Source organism: Rhea americana, unplaced genomic scaffold (genome assembly GCF_003343005.1).
Source record: "Rhea americana isolate MKP2758 unplaced genomic scaffold, rheAme1 scaffold_0, whole genome shotgun sequence".
Lineage (NCBI taxonomy): Eukaryota > Metazoa > Chordata > Aves > Rheiformes > Rheidae > Rhea > Rhea americana.
In genome coordinates, this window is record NW_028185037.1 from 558796 (window position 1) to 585965 (window position 27170).

At 35.4% G+C, this 27170-nt stretch overlaps 1 protein-coding gene across 7 annotated transcripts in view; it reads right to left on the reverse strand.

Annotated features, from left to right (window-relative positions):
• Nucleotides 1-27170, reverse strand: part of VPS13B (vacuolar protein sorting 13 homolog B) — a 464422-nt gene that overhangs the window by 356108 nt on the left and 81144 nt on the right. For all 7 annotated transcript variants that reach the window (XM_085301417.1, XM_085301642.1, XM_085301811.1 and 4 more), the window contains exons 15-17: nt 26611-26805; nt 24790-24914; nt 5947-6131 (exon numbers count right to left, since the gene is read on the reverse strand). In XM_085301417.1, the coding sequence (XP_085157543.1) occupies nt 5947-6131; nt 24790-24914; nt 26611-26805 (505 nt within the window). The remainder of the gene's footprint in view (nt 1-5946; nt 6132-24789; nt 24915-26610; nt 26806-27170) is intronic.

The following is a 27170-nucleotide window of genomic DNA, read 5'->3' on the forward strand; positions in this document are numbered from 1 at the left end:
CAGGAGCAGGTTTTTGGCCTTTTTTTTTTTTTTTTAATCAGTAATTATAAGATAATAGACCTTACAAACATGTATGAGAAATACACATTTGTCCTCATTCTTAAATTCTGTAAGAAACTGAATGCATGCATTGTCTTGGAGACTCCAAAACTTATTTTTTCAGCAGCCTCTTCTTTGAGCAAGTTAATCAAAACAAAAATTAAACAGCTATGTGATGAACATTGTAAGTCTAATAACTAGCAAACTGTAAAATACTTTAGGAAAGTGTTTTCCTCCTGAGAGAAAAAGGTTTTGGGGGGAAGAGGAAGGAGAGAGAGAGAGAGAAAGGCAAGGAAGTTGGGGGAGATAAACTGTTAATCTTTAAGTAATTTTCATTTCTTGGTATTCCATGACACTGTTCATAACCATAATTTGTATGGCAGTGAGCTTAAGGGTTTGATCTGGATCTCCAGATTATCTTCAGTTTAAACAAGTTTTGAAGGAAGTTTTGGAGCAGAAAACTAGTTCTGCTCCAGACAAACCCTTACAACAGATCCCCAGATACTAGCTCTAATTTTTGCTTCTGTGTTCGTACACAGTGTGGAGCTCCCTTCGTAAACTGCATTTAGCAGTTATCCAGCAGATCCGCTCCCAGAGAAGCATCTGCAGCCTGAGCCCTCCTGTGCATGGCACAGACCAGCAGTCACTTGCTCTTCCCTGCTGTGCTTTCCCCCTCCTGCGACTCCTGCATCTGTACTTCTGTCTCCTGAACTAGGTAAGTTTCACTTCTACTGTTTTAACTTTTACTGCTCTTCTGCTTTAACTCTTTCCACCTGTTTCTCCTTGGAGAAAGTGCTTTTTCTCGCACTGCATCGCTCTTCCCTTTTTAATAGCTAATCCTCTTCCCCCCCYCTCTTTTCCTTTCCTTTCTTCTTTCTCCTTTTCCTAATTCATCTATCCTTCTTTCCCTACAGYGTATCTTTGCTCATATTGTAAGCCCAGGTTCACAGAGATGCAATTTGAAAACTAGAGGAATTGGTAGTACTGGGAAAAGCAAAAAACGAAGGACCACAATTGTTGCTACAAAAACCTGCGCTGAGAGGCCACCATCACGTGCGGCATCACTCTGGAGTTCAAGTAAGAGCAAATCACACTACGGAGGCACACCACTCACTACCAGACCAAAAAGCATCTAGCACAGAGCCTCAACAGAGGCATAAGGAACTCAGCAACAAGTGTTTCAGCCCAGTAACGCTCTTTACTCAACACACAAAAACTGGTAAGAGAGACATTCCTGATGCATTCTTGTGCGTGTAAAAAAACRGCAAATACATTTCAGACTAGGTATCTGAGATTAGATTGACTGGCAATCTCTGAATAATAACAGAACATTAAAAGTAGAGAGACAAGCTAAATGAGGCCTTTTTTCTGAAAATGATATGAAGTCTGGGTGGGTTTTGTTTACTTTTTAAACAAGTAAGTATCTAGATAGAGACCTAACTATTCATCTTAATCATCAGGGTGAGGGGCAGAAGATAGCTTTGAGAAGTTTCGAACAAATGTAGAGGACAACTTGGGCAACAATAGTTGTGAAACACAGAGTTTATTATTATAAGGAAGAGGAGGAGGAGGAGGTATAAAAGCAAAATAAAAACACTGAATTTCAAGAAAGAAATCCCCTGACAAATAGGGAAAAGTGAAGATTAGGAGATCTTAAATTTCCCAAAGTACACTACAATTACATAGAAATAAAATCAGAAAAAGCCAAGACACAAAGTTAGAAAGAGGTATAAAAGACAATAAAGTGTTATTTGTATAAAGCTGATCAAGAATAAAACAACTGATCCACAGCACCACAAGGATGGAAAGCCGTCATCTTGAAGTAGTTTTGTATTACTTCTGTTGCACAGCTAAAACATGAATTGTGAGCAGATGGAAAACACAGTGAATACCATTGACAAAAAGGTTATTATTTCTGAGAGATTTTTTGGAAAGCCAGCATTGCACAAATATTCAATGTTTTCAAACTAGTGTGTATGAAAACATTAAATCTAGAGTAACTTGGTAACTAGCCAAATAACATTTGAAGTCACTAGTGCCTATAATACCAATCACAAAAACATTATTTGGAAGGGACCTCTGGAGGTCATCTAGTCTAACCACTCCCTCAAAGCAGGACTATCACTGACGCTATATAAGTAAGCTATGGCTTTGTCTAGCTAAGTCATGAAAATCTACAGAAAGGGGTAATAATTCCTCACCATCTCTGGACAATCTTTTCTACTGTCACACTAATACTCAATCTGAACTTTACAAGCAACAATTTGTGGTGATTACTCCTTGTTATATCATCTGGCATTATCAAAAAGAGCTTGGCTCCATCATCTTTGAAGCTGTCCTTCCAACAGATTTGTAAGCTACTGTTAAATCATCTCTTTGTCTCCTCTTCACCAGACCTAACCAAGTACAGCTTCCTCAAATACCTCCAATGTAAATAGACTGTAGGTCCCTGACCATCTTGGCAACCATCTACTAGACTCTCTCCCACTTCTTTGTATCACCTCTTGAATTTGAAGGCCCCAAACCGCATGCTGCATCCAGGTGAAGCCTCACCCCAAAAGGGGATATAAGTAATCCTTAARATGGATTTCAGATGAATGAAAACAAGGCAAACGTAAAGCTCCCCTCCAAGAGGGCACAGGGAAATACAAATCAATCAGCTCATTCAACCTCAATTTCCAGATTTAAAAATTGGGAAAAAAATGAATCTGTAAAAGGTTGCAAAGATTATCATATGCATAGAAATGAGGAGAACAGGGATTGTGATGAGTAATTGATGGCTGCAGAAAGGTCGTGCTCAGTCAAAYCATGCAACTACAATACAAAAACAGAAAAAAAGTTGAAAATTTCATCAAACGTTGCTTTATGTTGGAGAAAGTAAGCTGAATGTTAGTAAAAGAATATCAGATGTGCCTTGCTTAATATTTGTGAAATATCATGAAACTGAGAAGTTCCTTACTGGCTACATTATCTTCATAGTTATTTCACTGAAGAATAAAAGCTGAAATTTCTCCTTCCCTGTGCAATTACAGTGATTTTTTCATGAGCTTACACATGTACATGTTGTTAAAGGATGTGGAATGTGAAACGGAGTACARGGGGAATTTTCAGTAAAGCATGATACTAAGTTTTACACACAGGTACTCTAATAAAAGATACTAGTCTTACAAAAACAACCAAGCCAAGAATTATAGTAGACTAAATAGTAGACTGTAATTATTTCATCAGCCTTGAACTCAAAGCTGCCTTCATTTAGTTAACAAGAACTAGAACTACAGAAGGATAAAATTTACCAGGTCAAGCGTTAAGCCATGAACAAGAGAAGATCAAAACAAGTATAATATAATGTTCATTTACTTTATTGTAAGTACTTAAAACGTGTGTTCCAGATTTCTACTGCAAAYACATTTGTTAGCAAGGTTGTACCACAGTTCATTGATTTGAAGGACTGCAAAGCGTTCAGTGATGAAGCAGCTTACTTCAGAACTGTGCAAACTCTGGGATCATCTGATAGGACTGATTAACTGTATTTTCACATTTACCTGAAGTACAGATTATAAACACAGAATCATGCAAGGACCGAAGAGAACTGGAGACTTTTGTGGAAGGGAGAAAAAGAGTTCTTAAACAGCTACTCCAAGGGTTGCATATACGAAAATGCAAGTCACATGTACTATCAAATCAGCAGAGATGTAACTTTAGGAAAACAGAACTGGAAAAGGAGAAGAGAACTGAGAAAAACAGGACTGGAAGAGACCTGCAGTGGTGTGCAATGTACCCTTCTGCCTCGAGTCATAATTTTAATATATTAATTATTCTTGTAACCTATTCCCCAAAACTGGCAACGATAGAGACACCAAATGATCTCAGTTATTCTTGCTATATATTTATTCATGATAGATAAACAATAATCTATCTGCCTAAATTATTGCAGTCTGCATAGCAATACAGTGAAAAAAAATATTATCTTCCTCTGAATGCACTTGAACACCGTGATCCCCCATTAAGCTGGTCAAAATCTATTAGTGTTAGTCTATTAGTCTTTAGCAGGGAAAAGTTCTAACACTAAATCTTACTAGTTGGTGGGAGGAAGGGAGATRGATACGATTTCTAAAAGCAAAGACCATATCAGAAAAAGAATTCACTGTACATCTATCTATGTGCTTCCACAGACATTTAAYGAATGGCCATTCTGATGCAGATACAGGGCTAAATCCATGACAGGGCTAGATGACAAAGTACTCAAGCTCCTACATTTTCAGGAAACCCCATAAGGAACTAAAGGACTGTAGTCTCCTGACTGCATCCCCAGTCTCTGACTCATTSCTGTCTGACTCCATGAAACAAAACAGAAATTACACACTAGTATTGTCCTTTTTGTTCTTTTGACATAATGCAAAACAAAGAAAAGGTTCAAATAAGTCTTTRATGGATAAGACAAAATAAATCACTGGATGTTTATGTGCAGCAGTAAAGCTGCACATTATACCAAGAAYTTGGAATTCTAAAGAACTCAAAGAACTACCACAYCTTCTAGCCAGAAATTCACAAAATTCTTGAGGGCCTGATTCAGATGTTTGGRCAATTCACCTATCTCACAATCATGAATTATGATTTTCTCACATACATTTCTCAGTTTTGGAGTTCCTTTCATTCTTAATTTAAGTTMGAATCTTAACTTTAAAAAAAGAACAACATTGGAGTACAATTCAATATCAAACACAGAAGCTATGACCCCTGGATAAAATCTTGACAGTATTAGAAACAATTCTAAYGAATTCTAAATGAATCACTGCTCTGGAAGGCTGGAAGGTCCAAGGCGGAAGGATAACTTCTCTAGAACGAAAGGCCTGGCAAACTTGTACCATCTCGCATGCTTTACACTTTTTTTTCCAGAGCTGCATAATACAATACTGTTAGTGACATCCTAATACAAGAGTCTCTCCCTGCTTCTGAAGAGAAACTCATGAGCTCTTTTTTTCGCACCCTCCTAATTAAAAACCCACAATGRTGGAACAGCTTTGTATACTACACAAGGAAAACAGAAGGGAAGTAGAATGGGTTTACTTCCCAACTTTAGCCAAAATAAATATTTTCATTCTGGGAATGGAAAGAGAAGGGGGAAAGACCTGCCAGCATTCAATATACTGGAAAATACTCATTCTTAGTAAAGCTACCATAGTAGTGAATTTAGTAAACCTAACATATTCTAACTTACCTACAAGTTAATCAACACCCCGATTCAGTAGAACGTTTAAGTGGGCAGACGGTATAGATGGGTGATAACTTCAGTATTTTATCAATAGTTTTGCTAAATAAATCGTTATTTTTTTCCTAAAAACCTAGGATATTTGCAGAAGGATACCACATAGCCAGTTTCATTATTTACCTCAGCACCTCTGAGATTTGTGTATCTTCAGCAGTTTCCAAACATTTAAGAAATACTTATTTAGGAAACTGGATTAGAAACATCTGCAGCCTTTTAAAAAAAAATCCACCTCTGTATGCCACAAAATGTCCTTGATTAATAAAGCCCTTAATAATCCAGTATTTTTTATTTCGTACAACAGCTTCACCTTTGAATGATCTTAAGTTATAACATTACACCATATAAGGTAGCAAGGGTGGATGTTTCAAATGAGGGAAGTATGGAAAAATTATCCTGTATGGGAAAATTAAATGCATCCAGAAATTGGTGCCAAGGAGTGAAGCTTGGTGGCTTAGCTTACATCCTGGATTTTAAGCATAAGCTATAAATACCCATACGCACACAAAAACATTCTGTCTGTTAACTACTGCAAGTAAAAACCYGGATTTAAAGGATAGAGTTGTATGCACATTCACTAGCAGCGCTCTGTATCATAATAAGAACATTAACACATTTAACAAAAACAATCACTTATTTACCTGAAGTTTGGAAAATCTCATTCAGCAAAGCTTCATTTACTGCCACAGAACTGACATTTCCAACAGGATGACACCAGCTCTGATAAATAGTTTGAAGCAGAAGGGTTTGAGCTCTAGTTGCTTGAACTGTCAAATTAGGAAGCTCAAATATGCATTCTGCTAGCGGAACRTGAGCTCGCTTGGTCCTGTTTAAAATATTGAGGGGGAAGGGAAAGAAAAATCATTATTTTGGTGCATACTACTAACAATTTAAAACCTTAAATCATAGAATATCAAACTATAAACAGTTAGCCTATAAAGACAGACTTAAGCAGTTAGCCTATAAAGACAGAGTTGTGTATCTGTTAAAAATTTCACATTTTCAAAAAAACTAACTCCTCATTTAAGAGCTTATCCTACTTACGACATTGACTCTATATAGGACTTTTGCTACACGCTTAAATTTTGCGTCTTCCTGTAAAATATGAGGAACTAACTTAAATCTTCATCTTAGTATCTCTTGGGTTTAAAATATTTGATTTAAAAAAATTTCCAAGTGCTCCTACCAAAATAAAAGCTACTTATTAAATTGTGCAAAGTTATTAAAGCACAAAATAAATTTGTTCAAAATTCAAATTTTCTGAAATTTCTTTTTCCCTCTGAAAAGGAAAGAAATCAGCACTTAAAGAGCTTATAAAGATCCAATTATTTTAGACTGAACTGCTTTCTGCAACTCCCTATTTCTGCCTACTGCCTGTAAAGGGAGATTACAGAAATTATTGCAGCTGTGGGTGTCTACACTSCAGATTTAAATTTGAGAGATAAAGCCCATCCACAGAAGCCAACACCATTGCCTCCGACTAAAAATAAAAAGAATTAAATGAATGAAAAGTTGATTCCTATGAAAGAAGATTGTCATGGAAGAGTCTCAGAAAACGTACATGAAGACAGAAAGACAACAAAGAACAAGTAAAACTGGACATTGTAGTCTTCTGAGATAGTATTCAGCATTACACCATGATTTTTCAGCCTCACTAAGAAACACAGCAGAACTGCTYCCAAGTTACAACTTAGTGAAGCTAAATGCCACAACTGTGCCTCCAGCTTTCAACACCACTTGCAGAGAAAACATGGATGCATTAAAAACCTTTCACAATTAGAAAGGAAAACTCATCAGCCTTGTCCAGTAGTAAGAGTTTCCTTCAGATAGCAGAAAACATAGGTCAACTGTCTGAATGAAACTATCAGTCTCTGAAATTTAGAACTGCAATGKTCTGGATCAGTACAGCCTCTGGCTGGGGAAAACAAAATTCATTAGAAGCCTTTCTTGGCAGAGGTCTTAAATTAAAGTACTCTTTTCATAGCAGCCACTGATGCCAAATGGTTAGGTAGAATGAGAACAATAAAGTTCGTTCTGCTGGCAGGAACTCAGCGTGTCCTACCAGTCTTTTGTGCTGATGGCYATATAAAGATTTTTCTGGAGTGCCTGAGCAGATCACTGGCTGGCCTCACTGACTGAGAGCACTACTCCAGCCAGGCAGCACAGGGCATCAYCAAACTGCAGCAGCTCTGCGGTAAGCGGTATCTGGACAAAACTCCTGAAGCTCTTCCAGTCTCTCAGTGTGAAGCTCAAAAGCACAGCACACCTTCCCAGGAGAACATTATCTTCTCCCAGACAGTACAATAGCCACCTGAGAAAAGAATGCGTCCAAACAAGTCTGATATCTGTTGATGCAAGAAAATCATTTAAAAGGCATTTTTGTCTACATTTCAGAAGCAATCAGGTAAAAAATAAGATGGTCAGAAAATCAGAACTACTGTAAAGAGAGACAAAGCAAAAAGTTAGAAAAATTGCTGAAGACACACAGACAGAAAACTAACTCAGATAGACAGCTGAAAGAAACCAACAGCCCTGAACATATTCTGACAATTTCTACCACATAACAAACCAGGGACCTGTGATAATCACTATTCCGTGGGAACACAGACAAATCATATCTCCTCCTCCATCTGCTCACTCGCCCCTTASTGTGAATGCACGTATATCCAGACTGTCACTAGAAGGAAAGTTCTGGGTCCCATAGAGAACACAGACATTCTGCAATGTGGTGGCATTTTTTAATGGGGGTCCACGTTAGTAGCTAAACTTGCTTTGCTAGAGTAGTTTAAATCCAAGGTCTATAATTTATCAATAACAGCACTGAAGAATATAAGATGATTTTATAATTAGGAAAACTCCTTCACTGCAAAACAAAAATGCTACATAAATAATTAATAAAATYCTGATTTAAAAAAAAAACGAGATTAAAAAAATGATCCAATTAATTTTCTCTTATGTAGAACTGAAGTCTAAAGACTAGATATGAACATGAGCAAGGCTTTTGCTGATATTACAGGGAAAGAAATGCATTGCATGGTGACATCAACCAGATCGCTTCCTGGCATTCCTTTCTTTAAGCCATTCAACTTGATCTTTTACTGCTCATCTCACTGCACAAGTGCATTGTAACGTTTTCCTTTTATGTCTTCAAATACAGTATATTTTCTAATTTTTGTCTTAATTCTGAATATTATTATAGTATTAAACGTTTCAGAAAAATGTGTCAGAAGATTTCAAAAGCTGGGTTTCCTAAAGTTCAACTGGGAGGGGAGAGAGCAGGTAGAAGAACTTTTTCAGCAAAGTTCAAGACCAACACTTTTACACGATTTTCTCCTCTAAAATAACACATTCCTGTTAACAAGTTCATGGACTGTAGAGAGCTCTCTGAAGACCTATGATAATAGCATACAATCTGATTTTGGAAAAAAAAATTGCTTTACAAGTTTGACTATTCATGAAATACATATACATATATATATATATATATATATATATTTTATAGCTACTGTACTGGACTATGCTAAATTTGAAACTTAAAAGCTTTGTGTAAAAATTCCCTTATGGGTAATAACAATGTAGGAAATAATTTTTTAACAGTATGCAAATTTTAAGCTTATTGTACTTTTATAATCCCATAGGAATAAAGTGTACTATTCCTTTTCAGATAACTTTAGGGGAATGGGAAGTTGAAGAAAATAAATCCTTTTTATAGAAAAAAAAATCAAGGCCATAAAGGGAGGAGGGGGCACATTTTTTACCATGTGTGCAGCAAATGTTGCTTAAAGGAAATTTTAACTAGACCTGGCTAGTGATGAAAGTGCATTTATAATTCAGAATTTATTATAATAGTTTTGAAATACAAATAATGCATTTAAAAGAACTTTAAAATACAAGGTTGCTACCAAACTGCACCTGTTAATACAGAAAATCCATCACTAATAAGGTACTGAGCTATATTTAACTAAGTTTTATGACCCAAGAGATATGTTCAAGCAATAAGTGAAAATACAAGTACAAATACTTTTTTCAGTAAACCAAGTCAGATCTGTGTTTCAATACTATATCATTAAATTTGTGTTAAGCAACTGAATGTGACTTCATATCAAAACTCATCACCATATTAAAACGGTTACAACACATAGTTGGAGTCTAAAACCACTATTTAAAAATTGCCCTTTAAAACTGTAACAACAATAGAAATAATTACTTCTCAAACCTTYATGCTCAAGAGTTAAGATGCAGTTCTGAACATATGTTCATTTAACTGAACAGGTTAAAAAACTATCAATTCAAACACTTCTCTCCGGGGGAAAATAAATCCTAATGTAACTAGCGGGATAGGCTACTCATTAAAGCCAAACTTGGACAAATTCCAGAATAAATTTAAGGAAATATGAACAAGCAAGTCTTGCTGTGTAGTGGCATGGAGTGAAAATGAATCTGTCCTAATTAAATGATTTTTAAGTACACTTTGGTTATACCTAGTTTGCTGACAAACTATAATACAGACTTGCTGAAATATTTGGATAAATCTGGCATACCATTAAAGAAAATGTTTTTTTTTCACTGTTTTTGAATGAAAACATTAGTCCTTATTATACACCCATGCGTAGGCACCAATATAACCAATCCATGCAAGTTCACAGGTCTGCTATGAAATATTTTCAGTGTGTAGACTTTAGGAACAGCAACTCATTCTTTTAAAATCAACACCTCAGAGTGATTGAAAGAATATAGTGGTGAACAGCTGGCTACAGAGGTTTATATAGAGTCCCCAACTGCAAAGCTGGAACCTGCAAAATGTTTCCAAAAATTTAATTTTTGTTATTACTCATATCCTGTACAGTAAAACACGATTAGTTCATTTTTTCCAAAATAACAAAACCAGTAACCTGCTACTAGAATCCAAAAACTGTGTCTTACAAGAACCTGAATGTAATTTAAATGCCTAAATAATTTCAGTCAGCATGTGTACACCTTTCCTCTTAGGCAAACATAAAATGTATGTTGATTTTACATTAGTTTCATCTGCACACACACAATATATTCATATTTTTAGGTAATCTGAACTTTCAAGTTAAAGAAAATAGAGGAACTGAGCACTTTTTTTAATCTTCATTACAATTTTTATCCTTTTTCTTACCATTTAAGCAAATATTTTAGATAAGATAAAAATTGTCTGTATAGTTAATGACAAATACCAAAACTCAGAGTGGAGCACAAGGAGAAGAAGAAAGGAAAAGGAAAGGGAAATCAGCCACTAGAGTCTTGGAATTTTTTTCTTTTAATGCAAGATTTAAGCTACTACTACACAGAATAAAAAGCAGTCACAGCACACACTCAAATACACTGACATCATTTCTTGCCTTAAGACAGCAACATACAGTTATTTGTGCTATAGAAACAAGTTTGCTATTGTTAACAAATAATAATTAAACTCCACTTTGGAAAATTTTTGTTCCAAAAACAACTTCAAGAATGATCTCTTTGAAACCTCTTCTGTAGAATTCACTAAAGGCCACCTGATATCTTATGTGATCTCTTACATAGATTATTTTCAGCAACTGCAACTGAATTTTGCTCCTCATCTGCAGCAAATGTCACTAATCATGCAATTCTCCTCAAGGGAGGAAACAATTAACTTTGAGATTCATTACATTTCTATTTTTGCGGAATAAACAAAATAAAGTTTAATTCTCTTCCTGAAAAATTATTTCTCTTCAGAAGAGAACAGCACAATCATTCCAAACTAACTTCTGTATAAGATTTTTTTGTTTGTTTGACATCATTTCTGCTGAGAGTAGGTACCTAGCTTAGGAAAATATCCAATATTTATTTGAAATTGTCAGCGATGAAAAAAATCTTGGTAGAGTGTTAATTCAGACATGAACTTTGGAAAAATACAAATTTCCTTGAAACAATCATGAAAACAAAACAAAGCAGGCAAACTGCAAGCTTCAACCTGCCTTAGAGAATTAAGGGGAATTTTAAAACTCTCAGTATACTGGGCATTTTAATGGAACAATCAAATCCAGACTTACACAGCAAAACAGAAACAAATGGATTATTGCAGTAACAAAAATAATTGCCAAAACCAAACAAATGTCCAAAAGGAAGAAACTCCACAGAAAACTCCATTTCAAGCAAAGAACGCAAGAGTATGGACATAACATGTTAGGAACTTTGTAATTTTGATTGTTTTATAATCAATCAGACATTATTTGTCTCATTTGTTACATTTAGACATTAAAAAAAAAATCATTACAAGCAAGTAATATTGCTTGTCCTTGAAGCACAATGAAGTCAGAAGCAGTGGCCTTAGTGGGATGGTTTTTGTAACTTTATCTGCTGTGAGACACCAAGAGAAAATGTTGAAGGCTGCAAGAAAAAACAAAGACCTGGAATTTGAGGATGGGAAAGTCTTAATTTTCCTGGGCTTGAATCCAGCCATACTAAGCATAAGATGAGTCTTTCTGCCCACTGTATTAAAAGTKTCTAAGAAAAAGTGAGAAGGCTGCCTACCTTCACAGTCATTGGCTAACTTTGTGCCTCAAAATGCAACAAATTTGAGCTAAAAGGACTTGTGGGTTTCAGCAAGTCTAGGGTGGGGTTTTCAATCTTATTTTTGAGCACATTATAAACCAAAGTGGCTGCTAAAGTAAGTAATGCAAGAATATGTTAAACCTGCAACTGAATTAGAGAAACATATTTAGGAAGTTTAGATCAAATTAACCTCACTGACTTTGGGAAAGCCTAAAGGCACATATGGATCCAAAATCCCAAATTTCAAGTAGAGGTTAGTCAATAATTGCTATTTCTTCCTTTGAAGAAATCTCCTTTTCTCATCATTCATTAATGACTCACCATGAAAAAGTCATAATATTGAATATCAGCAATCTATGAAAGAATAAAAACATAGTCTCAGCTCTGAGAAGACTACCATACGAGCACTTAGCTCTGTTTATGTGCTTATATGGTTAGTTTTACATACATCATCAGCCCACTGAATCTGGTGCATAAAGTTGCATTTTTGAAGAACTGCATCTTCAGTTCTTCAACCCCAAGGTGYTGGGGGAGATAAGAACTCTCCTCTTGGAAGTGTGATCAGGGTATTTTTGGTTACCTATACTTCACACATCTATTTTTTGTTTACTTCTGCAGAAAGGTTTGTCAGTTTTTAATAGAGTCTAAGAATCTCTTATTGTCATTTCTTGTGGGTATTAACAGGAAAAGGGGAAGGGATAGGACATTTAGGTGCACCAAAGAGATCCAAATCATAAGACCACGAAAATTCTGGTACACAACTGTGATGAAAGATCAAAAGATATCATTAAAAAAAAGTAGYTAGAAATTTGGGATAAAAGCAAAGACACCATATAGGCAACCACTAGTTTCATGAAGGCAGTGCAGAGGAAATCATGCTAAAAGCAGAGCACTTTCACAGCCACTATTTGTGGTGTGCCTTGTTTCTTTCAAGGAGAACTAGTTCCTTGGAAAAAGGAGCAATGACAAAGAAAATGTAATAATTACCAGGACCATGCTGGTAAATGTTAAGACGGCAGTTGCCCTGAGGGGGGAAATCAGCTGGAACTTAGAGATGCTGTGACTGAACAACTGTAGATGACCCAGACCACAAAAACTACTAGAGGTAACCAGGTAAAAGCACAAACTGCTACTGTCAATAAAGCCACATGCATCCATAAATCTCCAAACAGTAAAGATCTATGTTTATTAGCAGAAAAAACAAAGCAAGCGTTACAGTTTTTCTAGCTTTTGTAAATCCAGTAAATCCAATCCAGTTTTGTATTATGGCTTAAGATACTACAGCGTAATCCAATCTCTGCAGCCACAGAAGCGGAGCAGGGTTTGGGGAATTGTCTTCCAACAGAGCAGCCTACCCTCCTACATAGASCAGTAGCTTCTCCCCCTCCCTCTCCCTTCTCCTTCCCCCACGACACACTCCCGGAAGCAGCAGCAAGAGCCATTAAATCAACCCTTTAAATCTGCCATACCATGCCATTTGGTTGCCATTAGCAGGTAACGCAAGGAGCCAGGAGGGCTCAAAAATCTGCTGATGCTTAGTGCAGAAAACTGCAGTCAACTACAAGACACAATGCCACCAAATAAGAGCAAGAAGGCTGCTGCCTTCATGGCTAAGAGATCCACGCTTAAATTTCTGTTATCAGAGCAACAAGAGTCATGACTGTGGCAATCCTGCGAGAAGCAACTGCTTCCATCATGGCTTCAGAAGTAACAGTAGCAGCTCTGATAGAAGCCAGTTCCTCTAACAGGAGGAAAAGTCACACAGTCAATTTAGCAGCTAGTAATAYAGTCATGTACAGGTTATTTGTTTAATATTGAAAAACCAGGAGCACAAATCAAAAAGTATACAAGACTACAAGGAACTTGAGGCCACATTTCTGYATTACTGAATTTCAATTAAACTAGAAATATTCACAAAGGCACCTAACTATATTCTTCTTTGCCTGTAAGTATACCATAAGCCACTTCTAATAGCCTTTAMGATACAAGTTACAGTAACAAAAGGAAGTTGGGGGAAGGGAAGGGGATGTTTTTCGCATTATCAGAAAAGCCTTTAATATACCAAAAAGTGGATCAAGATCATCATCAATAACAAGGTCACAGAAAAACCTGTTATTATGTTGCACATATATACCCTGCATAAACAGSAGAAGGTATATGAAAGTTGTTAAAAATGATTATATTGTCATGTCACTAACTACCTCAAAATAATTTTAAAGTGTATCAGAGGCTATTTAAAACAATGCATCAGCTTATTATATTAAGTCTGAAAAAATGAATAAAATTTATTTTTAATTCAAAGACTGCAATTATTGTTAAACCTAAATTTATCGTCTTAAATGTTGACTCTGGAATTGACTTTATATCCTTCTTTCTCAAAAACATTGTAAACTTCATAGTAGATTCTACTGATATATTTATTTAAGCATTCAGTCTTAGTGTATTCACTGCAAGAGTCTCATTAAGCCTGTTTAACCACTAAAAAGCTCTGCAAAGCCCTGGTGAGTCTAAAGGCCACATGTACCGAGAAATCACACACACACACTGAAAAAAAGATACTGTCAGTAGAATACAATGTCACTAAATAACATTCTCCTGCTGTAATGCATGGACACAGCCAAATCCAAGGCATATGGAGAATAAATGTTGGGGTATTACAAATATACCTAGAATGGGAAGAGAAGATTCTACTCTAGGAGTAGAATACTAAGCCAGTGACCGCATTCTGTAATACCAACTCCATTTCTGTTAGGTCAAATTATTTCAGTATATTGGAATCTGTAAAGAACATACTAAAGTACACAGCAAAGTGCAGCTCTGAAAATTAACAGAAAAGAAGAAATCCTTTTGTCTTCATATCAGATTCATATCATAGTTTTTCTTAACAGCTTACACATATAAACAGAGATTGAAGAACTGTCTTTAATTTTGAACTATAAAAAAACAATTTATAAGTGAAGAAATATAAGGATAAGATCTCAGCTAATCAACTTTAAATCTCATTCTTTAGCCATTATAACATACCTAAATCCTAAATACACCACTTTTACTTAAAAAAAAATCTAAAATCCATCATTATGCATATATATGCACATTTCTTGCCAATTAAAGGACTAGTGTAATCATCCTTAGCAAATATATTTCCTTATACAGTGCTTCTATTCAACTGTTCATTTAGGAATCTCCATACACTTTAAAAATTATCAAAAAACAAACAGTTGTTTCTTTCTAGTCCTGCTTCACTCAGCAAGCCAATAAGCAAATACAAAAATAAAAACATCACTGAAAAGTCTTATGCTTAATTTTAAGCTGAGGGAAGAGTRAATGAAGGCGGCAAGATTTCAGCGCGCTGGTGGTGCTTGACAGAACTTGATCATTATGTCTTGAGTTACATTTACAAAACTGGAAACAACRAGTTTTTATTAAAAAACAGTACCAGCAACAACTGCAAAAACAGGATTTAAGACTTCAAATTCATGATTACAAAGAAGTATCCTGTATCAAATTCATATAAATATTTGAAAATATTCACTTATCCAACAAGAGAATTTATTCTAAGTGCTAATATATCTATAATTACATTTTAAACAGCAAATCACAATTGAAAAAATAAAAAAGTAAGAGAGAATAAGAGAGAATCTTAAGAGTTTTATAAAATTATCTRGAAGAGGTATTGGCTGTAGAAATACTCCTGGACCCCTATGTATCATCCACATCACAAGCCCACCTTTGCCAATAACATCAACCCTTCCCTTCTCCTGATTTCAAGTAATGCATCACTTTTTTAGTATAAGCCTTGCAAAAGTAACCCTCCAGTGCCAGAGTGCAAATGCCATTTATTTTKGTTCATTCACCAACAGTACTGAACATACTTAACTTTGAGATTGATTTAACACTTAAAATATGACAATAAGCTACCATCAGAACACTTCAAAGAATTTCCATGTATTTTCATATTGAAATGTTAGAAATAAAAAAAGTAATTTTAAATGAGAATTACTTAGCTACAGTAAGCTGAAAGTTCTTTCTGAAAGAAAAAGAAATCACAAAAAAGAAACAGTTGGAAACTACTCAAAAGTTAGCATGTGTACTCACATGCTCAAACATCAGCATGTGTTCAATATAGTTCAATATAGTAACTTGTTCCTCACTGTATATAGCTAACAGGTACTTCAAGATATTTTAAAGAATGTTACTAAAGAAATAAAACAAAAATGAAGACAAAGCTTTAAACAATTAGGATAAAAGTTCTTGAGGTGAGGAAATTTCCTTGTATACAAACAATATTTCACTAGGCCTAAAACCAAGGACATATCTTGATCTCTGAGAAGGCTTCTGCCTGTAGAAAAGAAAAAGTACAGCCAGGTGCGTTAATGGGATTTGTCCAGGGAATCACCCAGACTCCCACAAGCTCATGGAGATATAACCACTGCTGGAGATAGGACGCTAAGCTTCTCCCACCTAGAGATGAACAGAGAATAAAGCTTCTAGGAAAATACTAAAAGCTTAATGGGCAAACATGCAAATAAGCCTTTATATTTGGTTTATTTGTTGCTCTGAGTGTCCATATGAAGAAAAATAGAATTTTTCTAATAAAATATTTTCACATTCCCCAGTTAGCCAATCACCATTTCTCACAGTTATCAAATTCCGCCGAGCCTGTTGTGTTAACATGCTTTCTAAAATAGGTGCATAACCCCAAGACCACACAGTTTCTGKTACCTCACTCCAGGTGGAAATGGAGACTAGAATCTGAGACTGAAGCTCTACAGAGTCAAAGAAGAATATGCTCTGGCCTGTCCAGCAACATAATAAATGGTCCACAGTCATAATGAAGATAAWTGCGTATTGTGTCAGCACTTCTATACAGTATATTGAACAAGCATTTAAACACAGCGCTTCTGTGAGGGAGGATTATTTGGTATCAATGGGAATAATTCAGAATTTCCTTTCAGAAACATAATGGTGTAGGGAATTATACATAAAGTCCTAACACATGAAAGACGATGCRGATTCTATAACTTGAAGAAAAAAATTATCAACTACAAATTTGCAAAATGGTGCTTTCATTCCTATCAAATTCCCCTGATATTTTCATTAAAAAGTTGCGAAGATAAAAGTAGAATAAAAGAGCAACTGCAACAGCATAGTAAAAACTACCTCAAAATTCACCGCCGTGCCTAACATCCGAACGGAAGGGCTCGCAGAATGCAACCGCGTGCGGGCTCCCAGCCCTCCCGCTCGAGGGGGCAAATTTCAAGCAGGCTACAYGTACGCTGGCCAGTAAAACAAGGCCAAGCACAGGCTTCTGTAATGGCCCGCGACTGTCCGTGCTGCTCAGCTCTTCGCTTGCTCCCTGCTACGGTTTCAGGCCGTGGCAGCTTGGGCTTTCTCAAGGAACGCCTAAGCAGTGCTGGAGGGATCAAGTGCGCCGAAGGCTGTCCCCTGGCAGARGTCTGGTCGCATCCTTCCCAGCTTTATTCACTTCCCGTGCCCTGCACCTTTAGGGAGGGAGCAGGGAGCAAGTGGGAGCAACAGGTTAGCACGTGGGCACGAACTGAGCCACCACAGGCCATTTGGCCTTGGGGCCACAGAATGGTTTCTGTAGTGATTTATTTAGTAGGGTAMGTGTAACCCCAGAGACTATTTCTCTTCACGACCCACAGACAGAAAATGAAGCCATCAGCTGCAGGTGAAATTCTGGCAAAAAGAGGGACGTTCTGTGTGAAGAACTCCCACCAGTGAAGCTTTCCRGACAGAATCCACAGAGGTAAACTCAAACTGCAGATATGGCTGAMAATCCTAACAAGTTTCCTACAGATAATGCTAAGACAGACAAACAAAATTGCCAAATGCATCCAATAAAGTATAAAAGGGAGTAAATACTAAGGATTCAAATTTACCTCAGTATTAATTCTGATTAATAGCACTTCAGCCTTACGACAATAAATTTTTCATCATTCTCACCAGTTTCAATTAAAGCAAAAGGTGGCTTTAACCCTGAAAATCCTATATATTCAGAACTAATATATTCAGAATATAATCATTTGCTTGGTTTYAGTAAAAATGTCAGCAAATATTGATGGCAAGGCAGTTACCAGAACCTAGCTAAWATTAAGGATCGTCACTTTATATGTAGTAAGAATAATGTATTCACCACACGTAATCACTCTCCCTGGACAGATATTAGCTAATAGGCTTAATCTATTTTCACTGAAGAGCCTTGACAATTAACTAGTCTAAATAATTACACTAGAAACAGTACACCTGACCACCCCTTGCAGTCAACTCTGCTGAATTTCCTTCTCGTGGACAATACTGAAAAATACAACTGCTTCCAATTTACATTGATTAAWAGTGCCCTTTTAACAGATTTGCTGAATGTTGCCTGCCACATCTGCTGAGAAGCAGTAACATTAGATCTGGACTTGATTAAAAATAAAATTAAACTAGAGGATTCCAACCGAAGTTAATTTGTAGACACAGTAATCAAGCTGCAAGTCAAATGCACAGACCCTGTGGACAGAGGGTCATTTCTGGTAAATGACAGCAGTTCCTTCCAGAAGATTGTAGCTGTAATTGCCACAAAATGTTCAYGGTGAAGAAACTTTACATGCTAATGTCACTGTAGATTAGAGAACGTTCCACACAAGCTCTTTAAGCATCTTCATCCTCCTTAAGCACTCTGCATACAAGCATGGCCAACTTAGTCTTACCTAAGCAACTTTAATAATGAAAGATGCATTCAACTGTGTTATCAGTGAAAGATGATTCTTGTGTTAAAACCAAGCCTCAAATCACCCTATATTATTGGTCACAACTGGCATATCTAAACCTGCAAATACACACAAAGGTGGACAGGAAATCAAATTTCTGAAAGTATCAAATTGATTGTTTGCAAACCMTATTAAAAAAGGCTACAAGAAAAAAAAATCTGATTTAAAATTATGTTCTCTGATGTGTCTTCTATGCAGTGGCACAGAAGTACACAATGCTGAAGCAATCCGGAGTACTCCGTGGATTGTTTGTTCACTTTTCAGGCAATTCTACCCAACCAGCTCTTCAGAACCCACCAGAACGACTTTTTCTCTCCGTTTTTGCACAATCCAAATCACTGGCATACTTTAACAGTCCAAGCAGGTTTTTACACATGCTAAGTCTAACTCACTTGACACTGATCTGGCCAAAATTCTGTGCTGTCCCATACACTGATGGCATCTGTTCAGGCATGCAAGCTCAGATCTTTTGTTACTAAGGATAGACTGAATTTTCATCTGGCAGTTATATCCAATTACTGACATAACTAATAGTCACAATTGAATGCTACAAAATGAGTTTCATGTGTTTTTAACCTGTCTCTGCTTCTGACTCAGGAACTGAGCATACCCCTCAACTGCCCATATGAAACACAATCCACATCCAACCTAAATTGACATTCCTCTTGATTTACTGTGACTAGTCAATAAAACAGGCTGCCAAAACCAAGACCCAAGTGTCAATTTATTGGAAAACTTCCTAGATTTATGATCTAACATTCACAGTTCTTGGATATCTGCCTCTGTGTTTCTTGCCAGGAGGGTCTATTTGGCTCTTAATAGCAAACAATTGCACTGAACTGCATGACAGCTACATCTCATGACTCTCACGCTCACACATCTRCTGTGATTTCTAGTACTAAGTAGCATTACTTCACTGGACATGCCCTGTGAAGATGTTTCAGTCAAAATAGTAACAAAGACAGAAAGCTCACCTCATTCCCCCTAAAATGTTCTTGATCCTCTCTTTAGCTTGCAGCAAAACCTAAAATCTACTAGAGTCATCAGCAGTAGTATCTTGCTGGCAAAGGCCATGTCAGCAATTCAGATCTTGATCTATCATACTGCCTGTGGATCAGCATGAATTATTCTCACTCTGGTCAATTCATTGTGGWACCAATTAAAAACACAAGGGGTTTTCATGATGACCTGTAAGGCAGACATGGGCAGGTGCACATCATGACTCATACTATAGAGTATTATGTCCTAACTGGATTGTACAAGTAGTCTAATGATGATGAATTCTGTCAATGAAAATGCAGTTGTGTGGCGTAGCACTGTATGGCTTTGATTAAGCTAGGGATGATTACATTGCAAGGGTTACATGATGGGAGAAAGCAGAAATAAAACTGTGTAGAGACAGACATGTCTTTAGAACAACAAATGTTTTAGCAGAACAAAGTAACTAAGCAGATTAATAGCATAATTAACACCTTTAGAATTCTCTTAGTTTTATTTCAGTATCAAATTTATAAATTAAAGTTAAGCTAAATTCATTGCACAAAGCAACTATTGGTGGCAACTACACAGTGACAAAGTCAAAACAAAGGCTAGCAAGTCAGGTAAGAAAACAGAAAATGCTCATGATCAGGCATGAGAAAGCATGTTTCTCAATATACTTGTATAATAGCTAGCCAACAGGAGGTTATAGCCTAGTATGCCAATAAAATGTATACCTAACAAATTCTAGAAACATATTGAATATTTACTTTTATAATTTTATCTGTGTTGAAATAGTAAGAATTACTATATTATATAAATGCCCTTAAGGATTACAAAAACAAAGCCTAGAGAAAACACACATGTATATTCCAAGTGAGGATCTCTGTATAGATTTCCATAGTGATCTTTCAGTACTGTGAGGGCACATACTAATAAAATGACTGCCAAGATGGCAATCCTCACTTTCAACAAGTAAAACAAGCAATATTATTATATTCTTGGGCAGCTGAGGTGCCCACCACATAGTTCACACAACTTTCTCTAACAGAAGAGCAAATTTTAAACTTACAACTTTTCTCAGTAATGGACAGCTCTTCAATAAAAGGCCAAAGGAAAGAGAAGAAATGTCAACACAATGCTGAACACTGCAGGCGAAGCAGGTCAGACTAGTTCCATCTCAGCACTAGCTTGGCCAAATCTAAACTGGCTCTGAAAGTTCACAAGCTCATAAGTCCTTGATTCATATATTCAGCCTGCTTAAATGTCCCCATGTTCAAGATATAATTGATTCCCATCTTTGATATTTTGTCTAGCGTAACACTACACACAAATATTTCAGTATTCCTAATACTATTTTTTTTTAAAAAAATAGGCAAAACTCAAGAATAGCAGATGACAATACAAAGAARAGACTAGCTTTTCTGGTATCTGTTGTCCTGATGGCTACAAATAATAATATATTGCAGCTGTCTAAATAACAACAATAAGGATAATTTTCAAAAGTTTAAGCATTGTCATGCTGTTCCATTATACAGCTTACTGTGATCTGGATGGAAGGATAATTTTGTGCTAAAAGACACCAAGTCTGATCTTCAGAAAAGGTAAGTTCAGTATCTGAACTCCCATCACARTACTTCCTGTGCAGTTAGGAAATATTCATACTCAGTTACTGAACTTCAGTGCATTAAACGGAAATTTTAATCACGAAAATGTAGAATAATTTCAGCTGGAAGAGATCTTAGGAGATCATCTAGTCCAGCTTCCTGCTCAACACTTTTTTCTTTCAAAAATGTAGTCTGCTACAATAGGAACCTTCTGTGATTCAGCAGTAAGCCTCTCTAGAAKTTCAAATCTTCTTTATTTTCCTAAAAATTGTATTCCTTCTCCAGATGCCTACCAGATCAATTASTGCAAAATTTGCCTGCAGTAACTTSAAGATCTCTACATTTTGGATGGATTGGAATAAAAACAGTAAAAGAACTCTTTATGACATTTTGAAGTAACACCAAGTAGATAAGACAGCCTTACGCTGGCAAGAATCCTTCTTCCTCGGTATCTCTTCAGCTGTGTTTGGCAYATTACCTATATGTAAGTTGAAATCTACTTCCTAAGACAGTGTTTGCAGAAAACAGTTCAAAAGAAAGAGTATTTGCAGAAATATATCCATTTCATCTCTCATCACAAAGATTTTGTTGGTTGACAGCTAATTATCTAGATCTAGAGCAAGTTTCTCCTCTAGATTTTTCCTCTGACACAGTAACAATTCCTTTCAGGGCTTTTTGGTATCAATAATGTTCAACTAATTGCTATGCATTCACTAATAATTAAAGCGAAAGCCATTAAATCCTAGATACTAATTTACCCAGCAGCTCCACAACTTACTCATACAATGATCCATTCACACACTAACATTTAGGATCACCAGCTATTAYGCAAGTTCACACTGGTGCTTCCTTGCAGACAGTAAATAAGTAGCTATTGCCTTAGTCTCAAAATGAGAAACAAAAAGACTCAATATCAAGGAGACAGATCCCCTGACAATGGACTCTGGGACTAAACTGCTGAACAGAACRTAGGTAGAAATAGGATCCCCATTTATATCCTTATTCCACAAGTATTCATCATCTCAAAGGCTGTCACACATGGAGAGAGTAAGCAAGAACCTTTCCATGGACCTGATTCAAGAGGATGAAAGTCTAGAACACTTGTCACRGAAAGGGAACACAGAGATGACAGGGTAAGAAAAAAAAATCTACATTCTTTATGGTATGGAATCTATACTCTTTAATGGTACTTTAGTGTTCTTCAGAAAGGCATTACAGTGATACCTTATAAGCAACAGTGTTAAACCGCTCAACTATCCTACACTCAATTACCTCATCTGTTGCAAGAGAAACTGTAGCCAGAAGAAAAAAAAATAATCAGCTAATTCCTCTGAAGATTTCTGTTTGGCATTAAACATTCTTGTCATTCATTCTGGGCTTCTAACCATATTCTGCTAATTCTTAGTTGTTTTTATACATCCTTCTGAAAGCTTYGAAAGCTGCTTTACAATCTGGCATGCAACACTACATATAGTTATAAATTATTGACATTAACATTGTATTTTGCATCTTGCTGTGCTTGATAAAATAAAATACAAGACTTTTTGACTTTAATACAAAAATAAATTACAATTTAGAAGTTGTCCAAGACGTAGTTAACTATCAAGTTTGAGCAATTTCTTTTATAAGAAAGTGTATTAATTGACATTACAACAGATAAATTTAGTAAATATAATGAAACAGCACTTCTGCAATATTAATTTTTTGCTGGAATTTATTGGTCTGATATTGCTCAAACTGTGTGTCTTACAATGTGCTAGCAATGTTTATCAAAAGTAAGTATTACCACAGTATTGAATACACAGTATACATTTTGAGATTATTATATTCAAACCAGAAAAGAAAGCTATTCTACTGATTTATGTCAGAAATAAAGTTGAGATTTTTCACTGCTAACTCAAAACATACTACCTGAGGGATTCCATAACAGTTCATAAAATGTCTTTGTTTTTAAAAGGTATGGTCTGTCGTATATATTTTCTACTAAGAAACAGAAGAACACATGTAGCATCACATGTGCACACTTTAAGAAACTCTGGAATGTGAAATCTAAAAACACAAATAAAGCAGGTGGTATAATTGGGGGAGGGGGGTCAGAGGGAGGGGAGAGACAGAATGAATTTAAGTTTAATGACATTACCAGGTTATTCTACCAGACTAATTCTCACTCACTGCATGACTTCAATGAAGCTCTCAGTCCTCACGCTGATTTCGATTTAGTTCAAGTGCTATTTGATGCATTTCATCTGGAGTTTTATTCACTTCAAACTACACTTCATTTAACCACATTGCTGCTGTACTCATTTGTTTTTCTACTTTATTACCCGCAAATTGGTGTTGCTTAGTTTAGGATAGATTGTTGGAATAAATTAACTTTATATAATTATTTCACATTGTTAATAAATAAACTCTAGAAACACAGAGCATCAYAGAAAAAAATTGAAAAAATTACAACTAATGTTCTTTTAAGACATACTAGACCACAATAAGTACWTGTATTGCAGGATCTGCTAATAAATGCTGATAGATGATTTGCTGTTTTAAGGCAGTATCATTTTATCCCCCTAGAACTACTGCTTATTTTTATTTCTCTGTGTTACTAGTCTAGCACACTCTGTTTTTTAGCTGGGCAATGTGTCATAATACAGTGCATTAAAAAAGAGAACGCAAGAGAGAGAAGGAACAAAAGAGTACTACTACTAACAAGGATCACAAAGAGTAACTTTATGTAAAATATATGGGAATGTGAGAAGAGGCTGCCAATCCTACCAGACTATTTGCTGATTATATGTTATCTGGAAAACATCTATTATTTTTTTAGCAAAAAGCCATGACAGAACAGTAATTCATTTGAAATGGTTACTATTTTTGTGAACTATTGATGGAAAATATGAGAAAGTCAATTAAGCTGCTACCACCTGGTGGTGTGCTGATTATGCTAAAAAAAACCTCTTAGGTTTAATATGGTATCATAACTTTTAAGAGGAAAAAACATTATATTCTATCTGTACCACTACAAGCATAGTATTCTTTTTGTTGTTGTTAAATAATCTATTACACTTTCAAAACAAATCTCTTTGTCAGTCTAGGTATACAGCACATAATATATGAAGAGGAAATGTTTAACACATTAACCTGTTTGACTGTTATCTTATTATTTTAAGTACGATTCTTCAYGAGGATTAGGCTTTGTTTCAAGTTTTCTTATTTGGTTGAGTTTGAAAYAGAGCAGGCAGACAAGTTCAGTTCAACACATTAATCGCAGTATAGAACTTTAGCTTAAGGAAGCATGGAAATTGGTTCTCAGGAATTCAACAAATGTGTGCTCACATGATGACAGATGATAGAATCTTCTATTCTCCCAACCAAAAAACTACCAAAAATCTGTCTAAAACACTAATTAAAACCTATAGCCTCACAAAGGGRTTTATTAATAACAGACTTAATAGTAAAATATAAGATACAAAGGAAAAAGAAAGTTAGGGAYGCATAGGGCACCTGTATTTTCTAAACCACTCATAAAAGCAGAAGTAGCTATTGTGTATTTTACTTACATACAGTGCACAAGCTTAACACTCACCAATATTTGGGAAACTTTATCAGTTTGCCATAAACAGCAGTACTGAAAGAGGGAATAACTGGAACAGGAAAAAAGTATAATCCTCTACTGTCCAAAGAGGTCAGTCCTGCTTGAAAACCGAATATCTGTAAGAAAATGCAATAGGTCAAAGTGTACACAAAGTGTACAAGTATTTATATAGGTCAAATAGTACATGATTTGATCATTTCAAGTTATTTTTGAAATATAACATACAAATCAATTCTTCTAAAATATATTCAATAAATAAACACATAATGTACGAAATACATTAAGTATTACTTTTAGAGGATTCCCCCACCAAAGTCAAGCCCMCAAATAACTAGAAAAACCTGCCAGTAATTAAACAGTGTTCTAATATGAATATATATGTATGTATGTATGTACGTACATTTTCTCTTCACTCAGAAAAGTCGTCTACTCTATATAAATTGTTAAAAAACAAATGCAAATTATAATTTTTCCATTGAAATAGTTGTCTATATCCTCCTTYAACTCTGCAGATTACATGTTGCCTTTCATATAATTTTTTTTATTTTAATTTTTGCAATTATAACATTTGCTTAAAAAGTSATATTTAAAGAGGAGCTTTCCTTTGAAGCTTTCTTTTTCCTTAATAAAATGAAAAAAAAATCTAAATAGAAGTTCACAACAATTATTCTCTACAATTTTCCCTTAGTAATATGTAAAATATTGATCACAGAGCTGACTCTTTGCAATGCGTTCTATCTCTACTCACATAARAACACAACACATGCCTATATTAAAACTAGCAAATAAAATATCTGACCCAATAAAACTCAAATTTAAAATCTATATTTTTAAAATACTGATAGTTGCTAAAACGTTTGAGAATAGAAAAAGTCTTTCCCAAATTAAAAAAAGGTTGACTTGTGATATTGCTGTCTCATGGTAGGAGGTGAACACATTACCCCTGAAACTRAGAACTTGCTGTGTAATTCTGGAACAATGTTTGTGTTTTACACAGATAGTAAGAATTTCATTGCTTAGATTTTTGTTATGGTATGTCCAGATAAGTGAATGAAGAACTGGAAATTTTCACACAATTAGTATAACTGGTACTAAATATTTATGTTTTAGTAGCACCCAAAAGCCTTTCAAATCATCCAAGCAGACAGCTCATCCTAAAAGGTTGGAACGTTTGTGTAAAACTCCTCTTAATAGTTTACTTTTTTATTCTACTGAAATCTTAGCAGATGACAACTGAACAGTCTCAAAATGATTTTTCAGTAGCATCTTAAACTCCCTCCAACCTAACAATAAAAATTCCTTTCCTAATAGAACTTAAATTGAGAGCATTCAAAGGTTTTTCCTCCTAAGATGAAAATATCTGAAACTGTTTGGCAAAAGTCTTTGATTGTATACCTCACTCTCACTGTTTTGCTCTATCAACACTATTAAAATCAATGTTTTTTCCCTCTCAAAATCCTATGAAGTTTCKAAGCATAGTTCATAGTAATCTATTCTATAAGAATTATTTTTAAGAAATGGGAAAGGTTTCCTTCCAAATTATTTCAACTCAGTCCTGCCATGAAGACTTTGGAGCTTCGGTTTGTGTTGTCTCCTCATTTGAAGTTCTCTGTTTATGTTACAAAACATATGGCTCAAGTAAGAAGTACTGATCCGATATCATATTTATTCCATGAAAGGTACTTAACTATATATCCTTTCAGTTAACTTGAAAATGCTCACAAAAAACCTAACTAAAATTTTAGAGCTGTCTATGCTTATACGAACTTCTCAGCATACTGCAACAAGAAATAGGTTTCAAGATTATTTTACCTTTAGATAGCAGTGGGAATAACAGTAATGAAGCAGGTTATCAGACGGTTGGCTAAGGCTGCTGACCATCTGGACAAGTTGCTCAGCGTACATTGGTACAGAATGCTCCAAGTTAATTTTATCCACCAATATTCTGATGGAAGGTAAAGGCCGCAGAGGCTGGAAACTCGCAGCATTTAACAATCCACTTGAATTCTAGGGAAGAAGAAAACAAAAAAAAAAGGTGCAATTATTACACTACAGATGTATTATCTGCCACATAGACACAAAAGCAAATATCCATGTAATGATCTATTAAAAGATGACTGCTTACCACATACTCCTAATGATAATCCTCAAATATTTTGAGAATAATTGCTATATGTATATTCCGTAAGTAATTTCTGYATGTATATTCTATATATAATTTTAGAAATAAACTTTCATCTAGAATATGCAAGTCAAAATATTTAATATTACTTACATTTATTTTAATATTTACATTTTCCTATATTATATTTACTTTAAATATTTAGTTACATTTTTATCACACAAAAGCACTACAAGTCACACTACACTCA